The sequence below is a fragment of the Syngnathus leptorhynchus genome, chromosome 14 (assembly GCF_054491065.1).
Source record: "Syngnathus leptorhynchus isolate UIUO chromosome 14, UIUO_Slep, whole genome shotgun sequence".
Classification (NCBI taxonomy): Eukaryota; Metazoa; Chordata; class Actinopteri; order Syngnathiformes; family Syngnathidae; genus Syngnathus; species Syngnathus leptorhynchus.
The window spans coordinates 9,750,221-9,761,691 of record NC_141208.1 but is presented as its reverse complement, the minus strand read 5'-3'; the positions used below and the strand labels follow the sequence as shown (position 1 = coordinate 9,761,691).

The window sequence follows — 11,471 nt, the reverse complement described above, 5'->3', positions numbered from 1 at the left end:
TCTTTGCCTGTCATGGATTCTGTAATAAGCGATTTCTCCACTCTACGAACTGCAGTTCCCCTGTAATTGCATAAACGTTTTTGAGGTCTCTTGTCAACAATTGTGCTTAAATTTGAATGGTGGAGTCAACCGTGCTGCAACGCATGAAGCAAGTTAAAGAAATATTGTATAATTAGATACTAAAAACTTAAAATCGTTTTCAAGATGTCTTTTTCAGTGCGCATATAATACAGATATGTTAGTTACCGCCAGTTAGGGTATATTTGTAGGACTGAAAGCGCCACGTAGTGCCGTGATGGTGGTACTGCTTCAAGATGGTTAAAAAAAAATACTATACAACACACGTCACATCCTCGGCAAAAATAACGGCCCCACACTTGCTTATTTACACATTTCTACTATGTAATTGCGACATGACGAACATGCACAAGTATTCTTTATTCTAACAAATGTCTAAATTTATACTTAATAAAGTGCACAGAAGATGGTTAAATAAATAAATAAATAAATAAATAAATAAATACTGTACAGTACTTACGCAAAATTACGGAAGAGGATTAGGGCCAGTGAAGAAAAAAAACGAGGGGTTACAGGATTCTGACTTTTTTTATCAGAATTCTGACTTTAAAGTCAGAATTCCGACTTTAAAGTCAGAATTCTGAGAATAAAGTCAGAATTCTGACTTTAAAGTCGGAACCTCGTTCGACTAACATATTTAAAACGTTTGAAGTTCTCACTGTCCGATCTACCGCTTTGCCGTCATTTTATCTTGCTGTTATTTACCGTCCACCTGGGGTTTACGCTAGCTTCCTGGATGAATTTTCAGAATTCGTGGCTGATCTAGTGACAAACGCGGATAATATAATAATCATGGGCGATTTTAACGTCCACATGAATATACCGTCTGAGCCACTCACTTCGGCGTTTCAGACTCTTATTGATACGTTTGGTTTCACGCAAGCCGTACAGGTAGCAACGCATAAGAATGGTAATACCTTAGATTTGGTATTATCCCGAGGACTGGCAACCTCTAATATAACAGTACTGCCATACACTACTGTTTTGTCTGATCACTACTTAATAAAATTAGAAATTTTAGTTCTTAGTCAAAGACAAGATAGCAATCAGAACTAGAATTGGCAATTTCTGGAGAAATTGCGTGTGAAGGCGAAGGCACTTCACACTATTGTGGGACTCGAAATGATGATTAAATGACAGAAAATTGGTAAATTGATGATTAAATAAAATAAAAATGTTAAATTAATGATGATGATGAAAATAATTATTAAAGTGATGTGTTAAAATTGAATGAATGAAAAAAAAATATTGGTCAAGCCGGATTCGAACTCGCACGGGAACAGCGCTCGTGCTCCAAATTCCAGTCTCTTCTTACTGAGCTAAACAGCGGCTTAGTGTTGCTGTGGTGGAATGATGATATTAAACGAGAAATAAAAATGGTACATGCCGTTAAAACGGTAAAATGATGTTTTTAACTTAAAATTAAATGAAAAACTAAATGAATGATGAAAATAATTATTAAAATTTGTTAAAATTGAATGAATGAAAAATTAATGAATAAAAAAATTATGGCCAACCGGGACTCGAACTCACTCGCGGACGTGGCTCGTGTTCTTAGGATCATTGTCTTCTTACTGAGCTAAACAGCGGCTTAGTATTGCTGTGGTGGAATGATGATATTAAACAAGAAATAAAAACGGTAAATTCCGTTAAAACGGTAAAATGATGTTTTTAACTTAAAATTAAATGAATAACTAAATGAATGAATGGAAAATAAATAAATAAAAAATAAAAGAGTTAAATAAACGAGTTAAGGAAAGAAATCATGAAAAAAGTTGTCAGATGTCAAAATTTGAACTCACTCCTGAACGTCACTCTTGTCTAATGCGCCATTAAGAATGAATGGGGGATTTTAAGGCACAAATTTGCTAATTATGCAAAAACGGTAAATGTTATGAACAAATGAAATACTAGCAGTCATGCCGTGAATTTTTGGAACGTGTGAAAGTTGGAATGGAGTGAATCGGTAAAAGCATGTGGGAGTAGTTAGATGTCAAAAAAGTGGGAGGAATAAATTGTTTAATAATAATAAGAAGAAAAATAAAGTAGAATAACAATAGTGTGAAGGCCTTCGCCTTCACACTAATTACAGCAGCCGTAATGTTAACTCCATGACTGCGACTGCGCTATCTGAGCTACTGCGACCAGCAACTGCCGTATTGCCCTCATATGCCGGCTCTATTGATAATCTTACGAATGAATTCAATGCTACATTGTTAAATGCCATTGACTCGGTGGCGCCGCTACGTCTAAAAACTCGCCGTAGACTGCCTACTCCGTGGTTCACAGATGAAACACGTTCGCTTAAACAATTAAGTAGAAAGCATGAGCGCAAATGGCGTTTAACCAGACTTGAGGTTTTCCATCAGGCATGGCGCGACAGCCTCCTGAAATATAAAGATGCGCTTATCTTAGCTAAAACTCGTTATTTTTCGCAGGTCATTAATCTCAATAAGAACAATCCTAAATACCCATTTGATACGGTGGCAAAGCTAACACTACGCCAGCCAACCCCCGATAGCTCCTTTCACTCGGCTGACGAGTTCATGAAATTTTTTGCTCGGAAGATTGACTCCATTAGGGATGAGATCAAGATGACCATTCCGATCACTCAGTCAGGACCGCCGATTACCGGCGCCGATGATCATGCGATAACCTTTTCAAATTTTGAATGCGTGTCCCTCGAAAGGCTTACACAATTAGTTAGTGCGGCTAAACAAACAACATGTTTACTTGACCCGCTTCCAACCAAACTACTTAAAGAATTATTTCAAATCTTAGGACCGTCCGTTCTAAATATAATTAATCTGTCTATCTCCTCTGGGATAGTGCCTACAGCCTTTAAAACCGCTATCATTAAACCGCTACTTAAGCGACCAAATCTTGACCCGGACTGTCTCGGTAACTATAGGCCAGTTTCAAATCTCCCATTCATAGCAAAACTGCTTGAAAAAGTAGTAGCGCGGCAGCTTATGGATAGCCGTATTATCACTCAGAGTGATACTGTAACTAATCTCGGGGTAATATTTGACCAAACGCTCTCCTTTCAACAGCATATTAAAAATATAACCAGAATAGCGTTTTTTCACCTTAGTAATATTGCTAAGATTCGCCCAATCCTCTCGACCAGTGATGCCGAAATTATTATACATGCATTTATCACGTCGCGCCTGGACTACTGTAATGCATTATTCTCTGGTCTTCCCAAGTCCAGCATCAAAAGTCTACAGTTAGTGCAAAATGCTGCTGCGAGGCTGCTCTCACGGACAAGAAAATTTGATCACATTACCCCAATATTGGCCAATTTACATTGGCTCCCGGTCCATTTAAGATGTGACTTCAAAGTTCTTTTGTTAACCTATAAATCATTGCATGGCTTAGCGCCTTCATATCTCGTCGACTTAGTTGTTCCTTATGTTCCGTCTCGTAACCTTCGTTCGCAAAACGCTAGTTTTTTAGTGACACAGGGGGCCAAGAAAATGTCTGCAGGGGCTAGAGCATTTTCCATTCGGGCTCCAGAGCTCTGGAATGCCCTGCCAATGGATATTAGAACTGCTACCTCAGTAGAAACATTTAAGACACGTTTAAAGACGTATTTCTATGATGTGGCCTTTAACCTCTCCCCGACCCCACTCCCCCACCCCTCCCCGGCTGGGGAGGTGGTTAGGTGACACCCATGCTGACGATGGCTATCTAGATTCTCGTGGACCAATTCACCATGAGGGAACTGCAGTGGAATACCCTCCTGGAGGACACTGCCAGGACAATCGAAGGCACCTCCGACAGCTCTTGGCTTTGGCCTGGGCATCCACTTTTTGGTTTCCATATGATGTATTTTATGTGCCCTCTTTGCATCCATTGCAGCCTGGTGATCCTGAAAGGGGGATCCTTCCATCTGTGGTCCCTTCTCAAGGTTTCTCATTTTTCCCCTTGTAGGGGTTTTTTGAGTTTTTCCTTGCCCTTTTGGGAGCCTAAGATCAGGGGATGCTTTGAGAATTATTGTCAATTGATTGTCTATGTGAAGCCCTTTGAGACTGCTTGTGATTTAGGGCTATACAAATAAACTTGACTTGACTTGACTTGACTTTATTCTCAGAATTCTGACTTTAAAGTCAGAATTCCCCATTTCTGACTTTAAAGTCAGAATTCTGACTTTATTCTCAGAATTCTGACTTTAAAGTCGGAATTCTGACTTTATTCTCAGAATTCTGACTTTAAGTCAGAATTCCCCATTTCTGACTTTAAAGTCAGAATTCTGAGAATAAAGTCAGAATTCCGACAGAATTCCCCATTTCTGACTTTAAAGTCAGAATTCTGAGAATAAAGTCAGAATTCCGACTTTAAAGTCAGAATTCTGAGAATAAAGTCAGAATTCTGACTTTCCTGCCACCCCTCGTTTTTTTTTCTTCACTGGCCCTAATCCTCTTCCGTACAAAATATATACACTAAAATATACACAACAACTTTTTTGAAGAATAAAGTGTAATGTGTTTTATTTAGAAACAGGTAAAATTATATTGGTGAATTGAGGGGGAAAATGTGGTGTAACAGCATTCAAATAACTTTATGCTACGCAGTTTACGTATTTCAATCCACCTGTCTAATATCAATATGTACAATGGAAGATAATCTGACATCTTTGAATAGATGCTACTGACTGATGCACCTGCTCCCCCTCTCATTTTAACCACTGTGAATGTCCCAGAGTATTTGGTTGCTTTCTGCAGTAAGCCAACAGTGGACCACCCCTCTCTGCGGTGCAATAGTCGTGGATAAATTTAACCCCCCCGCCCCTTCCACCTCCCCCTTCCTCTACCACCTCCATTCGTTGAGTTCTGCAACATCCTGACTGGCCGAGGCTGGCAAATGCAGGCAGCAAGCAGCAAGCCCCCGCAAGACGGATGATTTAGCCTCCCTCCTCCATCCCCTTTTCTTTTCTATTTTCTCAGTTTCAAGGAAACGGTCTCTATTGGCTGTGTGAAGCAGACACAAGGTTAGTGAAGTCTTGTACAGTAACAAAGCCGGTGTGCTCCTTGCTCTGCATACAGCAGGGAAACACTCTCGAGTTTGTACGCTGGACACTTTGCGGCGGCACTCCTCCTGCTTAACCATGGTTACTCGGCATTGTGCGGCACATGCTCCTTTTATTGTCCAACTCTCTAACTTCAGTGCAAAGTACAATAATGTATCATGAATAATGCATCAATCAATCAATCAATCCCTCAAACGGGATGCGCCACTCTCCCTCATTCCTGTCATGAGTAAGTGGAGTGAAGAGAAGCCCCGGCCAGCCGGCTCAGATCACATAGCACTGCAGCTGTACACCAACTGCTCGGGCTATAATAGGAGAGAGAGCTAAGGTTGCGCCGCTGAGCATGCTGATTCCATGTGGCCAGAGCTGAGCAATCCTATTTAAGTCACTGTCTTGTCACTCCTGAAGGCTTAAGACTGCAACCTGTGGAAAGTCTGGATCTGACAACAAGTGTACCCGTTGAACATCATCATGTGTTTCCCTATGTCATTCATGCCGCCCACGTAGTCTGAAATGTTATCATTGTTGTAATAACAGTTGAAAGAATAAACATCAGAATGTTCATTTCTGTTGTGAGGTGTCATGTTTTTTAACTGGCGCCTGTTCTGCGCAGATGGGGATCAAGGCTGGCCTCCCCAGATATGAGCTGTATCTCTACATTGCTGTGCTCTCCGGGGCCTTGGCTTGGGCTGCCAGTTGGATAGTGGAGGCTTCAAGCGGTGAGTGGCTCCACATACTGCATCATCACAAAGTCGGCCATTTATGACAACTCCGTCTATCCCCCAACATTCTATCCTTTGAGGATCATTAAAGGATAACCTGGTCTTGCAATGCTCATATATGGCTTGTTTTTCTGAGAGGAGTTCAAAAGCTGCACTAACTCTGTTTCCTGGTGAAGTAGGGGTGGCTTTGTGCCCACAAGTAAGAGGCTTTCCCTGCTTGATGTCCCAGCCATTAATCTAATCAGGCAAAGCTGTTGGACCTACAGGGAAGCTGCATGGTCATCCAATCTTTTTTTTTTTGCTGTAATTTAATAAAATAGATCAAAACTACCACCAATACTCAGACTGTGTTGATTGACATACGAGATGTAAACTGCTATATAGTCATTCGACTCATTTGTATTCTTATTATTATTCAGAGAATGTGAGCAGACAGACATTCAAAGAAAGTGTCAAACCAGGATGGTATTACTTTGGCAGAAAAATGGTAAGGGTGGAATTTATTTCTTTTTAGTGCCATCTTTTTGGTTTCTATTTCCCAAACGAGTGTGTTTCTTTGACAGGATGTCGCAGACTTTGAATGGGTGATGTGGTTCTCCACATTCCGCAATCACATTCTTTTTGCGCTCAGCGGCCATGTGATTTTTGCCAAAATCTTCACCTTGCTGGCGCCAAAGGTACATGCACGTGTGTGTGTGTGTCTTAGCGAGAGACAATGACGACTGGCGTGGCATAGCTCTGCATGCAAGCAGGTACATTTGTAAACTAGATTTTCATCCATCCATCCATCCATCCATCCATTTTCTGAACCGCTTTGTCCCCACGGGGGTCGCGGGGATGCTGGAGCCTATCCCAGCCATCATCGGGCAGTAGGCGGGGGACACCCTGAACTGGTTGCCAGCCAATCGCAGGGCACACAGAGACGAACAACCATCCGCACTCGCACTCACAGCTAGGGGAAATTTGGAGTGCTCAATCGGCCTACCAAGAATGTTTTGGGGATGTGGGAGGAAACCGGACTGCCCGGACACAGGGAGACCATACAAACTCCACACAGGGAGGGCCGGAGATGGAATCAAACCCACCCACACCCTCCTAACTGTGAGGCGGACGTGCTACCCAGTGTGCCACCAAGCCACCCCTTGATTTTCAGGCATTGCATAATTTATAAATAAATTTTATATATATATATATATATATATATATATATATATATATATATATATATATATATATATATATATATAAAATTATATTTTATAATTATATAAAATTGCAAGTGGAAGAAGTCTATATATAATATATATATATATATATATATATAGTGTCCATGTGTGCACTTGGCACCAGGACACTCCAGGCCGCGGTTCGATGATCGACTTTGTAGTCGTGTCATCGGATTTGCGGCCCCATGTTTTGGACACTCGGGTGAAGAGAGGGGCAGAGCTGTCAACTGATCACCTGGTGGTGGGTTGGCTCCGATGGTGGGGGAAGATGCCGGTCCGACCGGGCAGACCCAAGCATTCTGTGAGGGTCTGCTGGGAACGTCTGGCAGAATCCCCTGTCAGGAAGAGCTACAACTCCCATCTCCGGCAGAGCTTTTCCCACGTCCCGGGGGAGGCGGGGGACATTGAGTCCGATTGGACCATGTTCCGCGCCTCCATTGTTGAGGCAGTTGACCGGAGCTGTGGCCGTAAGGTCGTTGGTGCCTGTCGTGGTGGCAATCCCCGAACCTGTTGGTGGACACCGGCGGTAAGGGATGCCGTCAAGCTGAAGGAGTCCTATCAGGCCGTTTTGGCCTGCAGGACTCCGGAAGCAGGTGATTACTGCCAGGAGGCCAAATTTGTTTCATTCACTTGATTCCAAATGAACTAGCGTCATTTCTGGAGTATAAACTGCAGCAGCTGAAAGCAAAATCCTGTTTTGTTTTTTCATATAAAAGGCTGCGCCACATCTAGTATAAGAAAATGTGCACAAATCTTGCAATATCATAAATATCATGAAAAGTCCATGGATAAACCACACTGAGCGCAGCGTTCAGAGCTTGTGCGGCTTATAGTCCAGAAATACACGCCATGTATGCATTTTCAAATAGATATTGACTTAAAGCATGTGAGTGGAGAAATGTGTCGAGTTGAGTTTCATTTCTGTGTGATCCGGCATATATTCCAAACATTCCAATGTGTTTTAAACATATTTTCTGTCTTGTTTCATGCTGGCAATGAAGATTGATATAGATGGATGTAAGGTAACCTTAATAAACTTGTGAATGTTTGCCATCATAACACTTGTGCTGTTGTGTCATTTCACATTTTTTGTGCTGGATAACATTTTCTTCTGGCACTAACAGTCTTCATCTCACTCATCTAAGTTGTAAAAATACAAAAAGCAAGTGGTGGCATGGCGATAATAGTGGCTCCTCTTTTCCCACAGCACAGATCGTCGATCTTCTGCGTGTACGGCACTTTGGCTGTCCTGGTCACCATGGGCTGGACCTTCATGGCTTTGGTTCTGTCTCACTGCATGCTACTGTACAGCGTGGCTATGGTTAAGACCAAATGGATGTGCTTTGTTGCTGGCCTGGCCACACTGGCCTCAATCAAGCTGGAGCCTTATAACTCTTGGCAGGTGAGGAAGTCAGAATTGACACTTGCTGCACTAGTTTCAGATGAGCAACAGATTGAATTTTTCAGGAAACCTTGGTGACGGGCTCTTTCGACCTGCAAGATGTCCTCTTTTACGGCGGTTGCGCCTTCACAATCATCCGTTGTATGAGCTTTGCTTTGGAAAATTGTGACAAGAAAGATGGCAACTACACTTTTGGTGATTTGCTGAAATACAACTTCTACCTCCCCTTCTTCTTTTTCGGACCTGTTATGACCTTTGACAAGTATCACGCCCAGGCGAGTGAATGTGTCCATTTTGGAAGTATTTCCAATATTGACCCTGCTTTCATCTGTTCAAGCAATGTGATTTTTTTTCCACACATTATTTACTATAAGTGTAAGTGGCCACATTTTTGGCAGAACATTTGGAGTGCTTGTTCTTTGTTTGATCACACAGGCCAACAACACCAAGCTGAGCCGCAAAGAGAGGGAGATGTGGAACATTACCACCAAGGCCGTGTTGCACCTGGCACTGATCCTGATGGTTGATGCTTTCTTCCACTATCTCTACATCTTGACAATCCCCACTGACATCACGTTGGTAACACAACTTTCTGACTGGTGTCTAGGTGTGTGGATGCATGGTTTCTTTTGAAAAAAAAATAGTTTCAGTCATCGTGCAAGGACGGTATTCCTTTGACCGAGATTCGATTTTTAATTCATATATTATTAGGATGAAGATCAATTTTACCTTCTTCCACTTCTACTGTTGATCTATATTCTACTACTGGTCCACCATTTTGATTCATTGCTTTATTTGACTATGAAGAACAATATTGACTGTGTTTACCTTTTCAGCTGGTCTGGCTTACTTCAACCTGCTGTACGACTGGTTAAAAGCAGCTGTGATGTTTGGAGTTATTAACACAGTGGCAACATTGGACCACTTAGAACCCCCTCAGCCTCCAAAGTGTATCACAATGCTATACGTCTTTGCCGAGACGTGAGTATTAAATACACCTGGGTGTTTTATGTTAAATGCATCAAACACAAGTGTGTGTGTTTGTTTTTTTGTTTTTTTTAGGCACTTTGACAGAGGCATCAATGACTGGCTTTGCAAGTAAGTGTTGTCATCGGAGCTCTTTGCAGGTCATGAATACTCTCATTGAGTGACTTTTTATTTCTCAGGTATGTTTATGACTACATTGGTGGAGATCACGATCAAATCTTGAAGGAGCTCCTAGCCACCGTGAGCACCTTTGCCATTACCACCCTCTGGCTGGGCCCTTGCGAAGTGGTTTATATCTGGTCCTTTTTTAACTGCTTCGGCCTCAACTTTGAGCTTTGGGTGGCCAAGTTCTTCTCTATTCCGCCATTTTCTACCATCGAGGTGAGAAAGAGAAACCAACAAACCCTTTAAAGACACACTCGCTTGTTTACAGGCCACAACATTTGGTAAAACGGAACAATTGAATGAAATCATAGCAGCAATTCTTCCTTTACAAAGATATTCATCTTCTGGCTATGTCATCCTCCACCTTTATGGCGTCACATTTACTATACTTGCTCATGTCTTTTAGGGTTTAATGGGTGAAGCCATGTCACGCAGGATCCGCGGTCTGTTCAATGCTGCTAATTTCTGGGCTATCATCCTCTACAACGTTCTTTCCTTGAACAGTTTGGGCTTTGCCAAACTGGTTGGAAGAAGACTGATTTTTAAAGGTAGGGAAATTCTGCTAAAACCCGGTAATGCCGTATTTGTTGAGGTTGCGGGCAAACTGTTAAATTGTTCCTCTCATGTACATACAATACCTGCACCTTGGCACAAAGGGGGAAAGATGCACACAAAATAGTTACATTCATATAATAATAATAATGACAATAATTATGACAATAGTAATAATAATAATAATAATACATTCCATTTGGAATTGGCATTTGAGACCTCCGAGACACTGTACATTAGTCCATCCATCCATCCATTTTCTGAACCACTTTGTCCCCACGGGGGTCGCGGGTGTGCTGGAGCCTATCCCAGCCATCATCGGGCAGTTGGCTGGGGACACCCTGGACCGGTTGCCAGCCAATCGCAGGGCACACAGAGACGAACAACCATCCGCGCTCGCATTCATACCTAGGGACAATTTAGAGACTTCAATCGGCCTACCAAGCATGTTTTTGGGATGTGGGAGGAAACCGGAGTGCCCGGAGAAAACCCACGCGGACACGGGGAGAACATGCAAACTCCACACAGAGAGGTGGACTCGAACCCGCACTCTCCTAACTGTGAGGCGGACGTGCTACCCAGTGCTCCACCTCACCGCCCATCTGTACATTAGTAAACAACAGAATTAATCAGAAGAAATAAGACCATTAGATTTAAAAAAAAAAACAACAACCTAAAAATAACAGTGCAGTTACAGCGACTAAGTGAGCTTTAATAGTTTTAGTGATAGCATGTAGCATGCAATAACACCATTTGTCCACTAGTCGACAGTATATCCTCATGTGTGTTATGTTTCAAGTTAGGACACAAGTTTTGTGCTGGGCCAAGAGGGAAAGGGAGTTAGAAAAACAAAAGGACACAGTATTTGTTCATATGATTTTTTAAATAATAGAAGTATAGTTTTGGACCTTGATCCCCACTACTGCCCTTTCAGAAGCTGATTACGTCTTTTTCTTTTCGACTCAGGCTTTCCCCTGTCTACTCTATCTGTGCTATTGGTGACCTACTGTGGTGTACAGCTGGTCAAAGAGCATGAAAGACAGCAAGCCCTGGCGAAGGATGCGCAGCCAGTCAAGCCACTCGATGCCAACAAAGAAAAGGCAGAATAATTAAACACACCCTCCTAACATTATCTGCAAGCTTCAGATCAGAACCAGACTTAACGGCCAGGTTGTGTTTTGCTATTGACGTTTCCTCAAGTGCACTTTCTGGTGTTAATCATCACAGTGTTTGGCACAAAGACCTTTTGATGGTACATTTCTTTTTTGTATCCAAACACTGCAAAGTGTAAGTCCGCTAATGATGTT

At 42.2% G+C, this 11,471-nt stretch overlaps 1 protein-coding gene across 1 annotated transcript; it reads left to right on the top strand.

The window, feature by feature from the left end:
• Positions 1 to 4,945: 4,945 nt before the first annotated feature.
• On the top strand, positions 4,946 to 11,273 carry hhatla (hedgehog acyltransferase like, a). Its single transcript, XM_085929705.1, has 13 exons — positions 4,946 to 5,071; positions 5,724 to 5,829; positions 6,252 to 6,319; positions 6,396 to 6,509; positions 8,060 to 8,080; positions 8,266 to 8,460; positions 8,526 to 8,735; positions 8,896 to 9,067; positions 9,297 to 9,441; positions 9,523 to 9,558; positions 9,627 to 9,828; positions 10,019 to 10,160; positions 11,131 to 11,273. The coding sequence occupies exons 2-13, from the start codon at positions 5,724 to 5,726 to the stop codon at positions 11,271 to 11,273; spliced, it is 1,554 nt and encodes a 517-aa protein (XP_085785831.1). The 5' UTR covers positions 4,946 to 5,071.
• Positions 11,274 to 11,471: the final 198 nt, after the last annotated feature.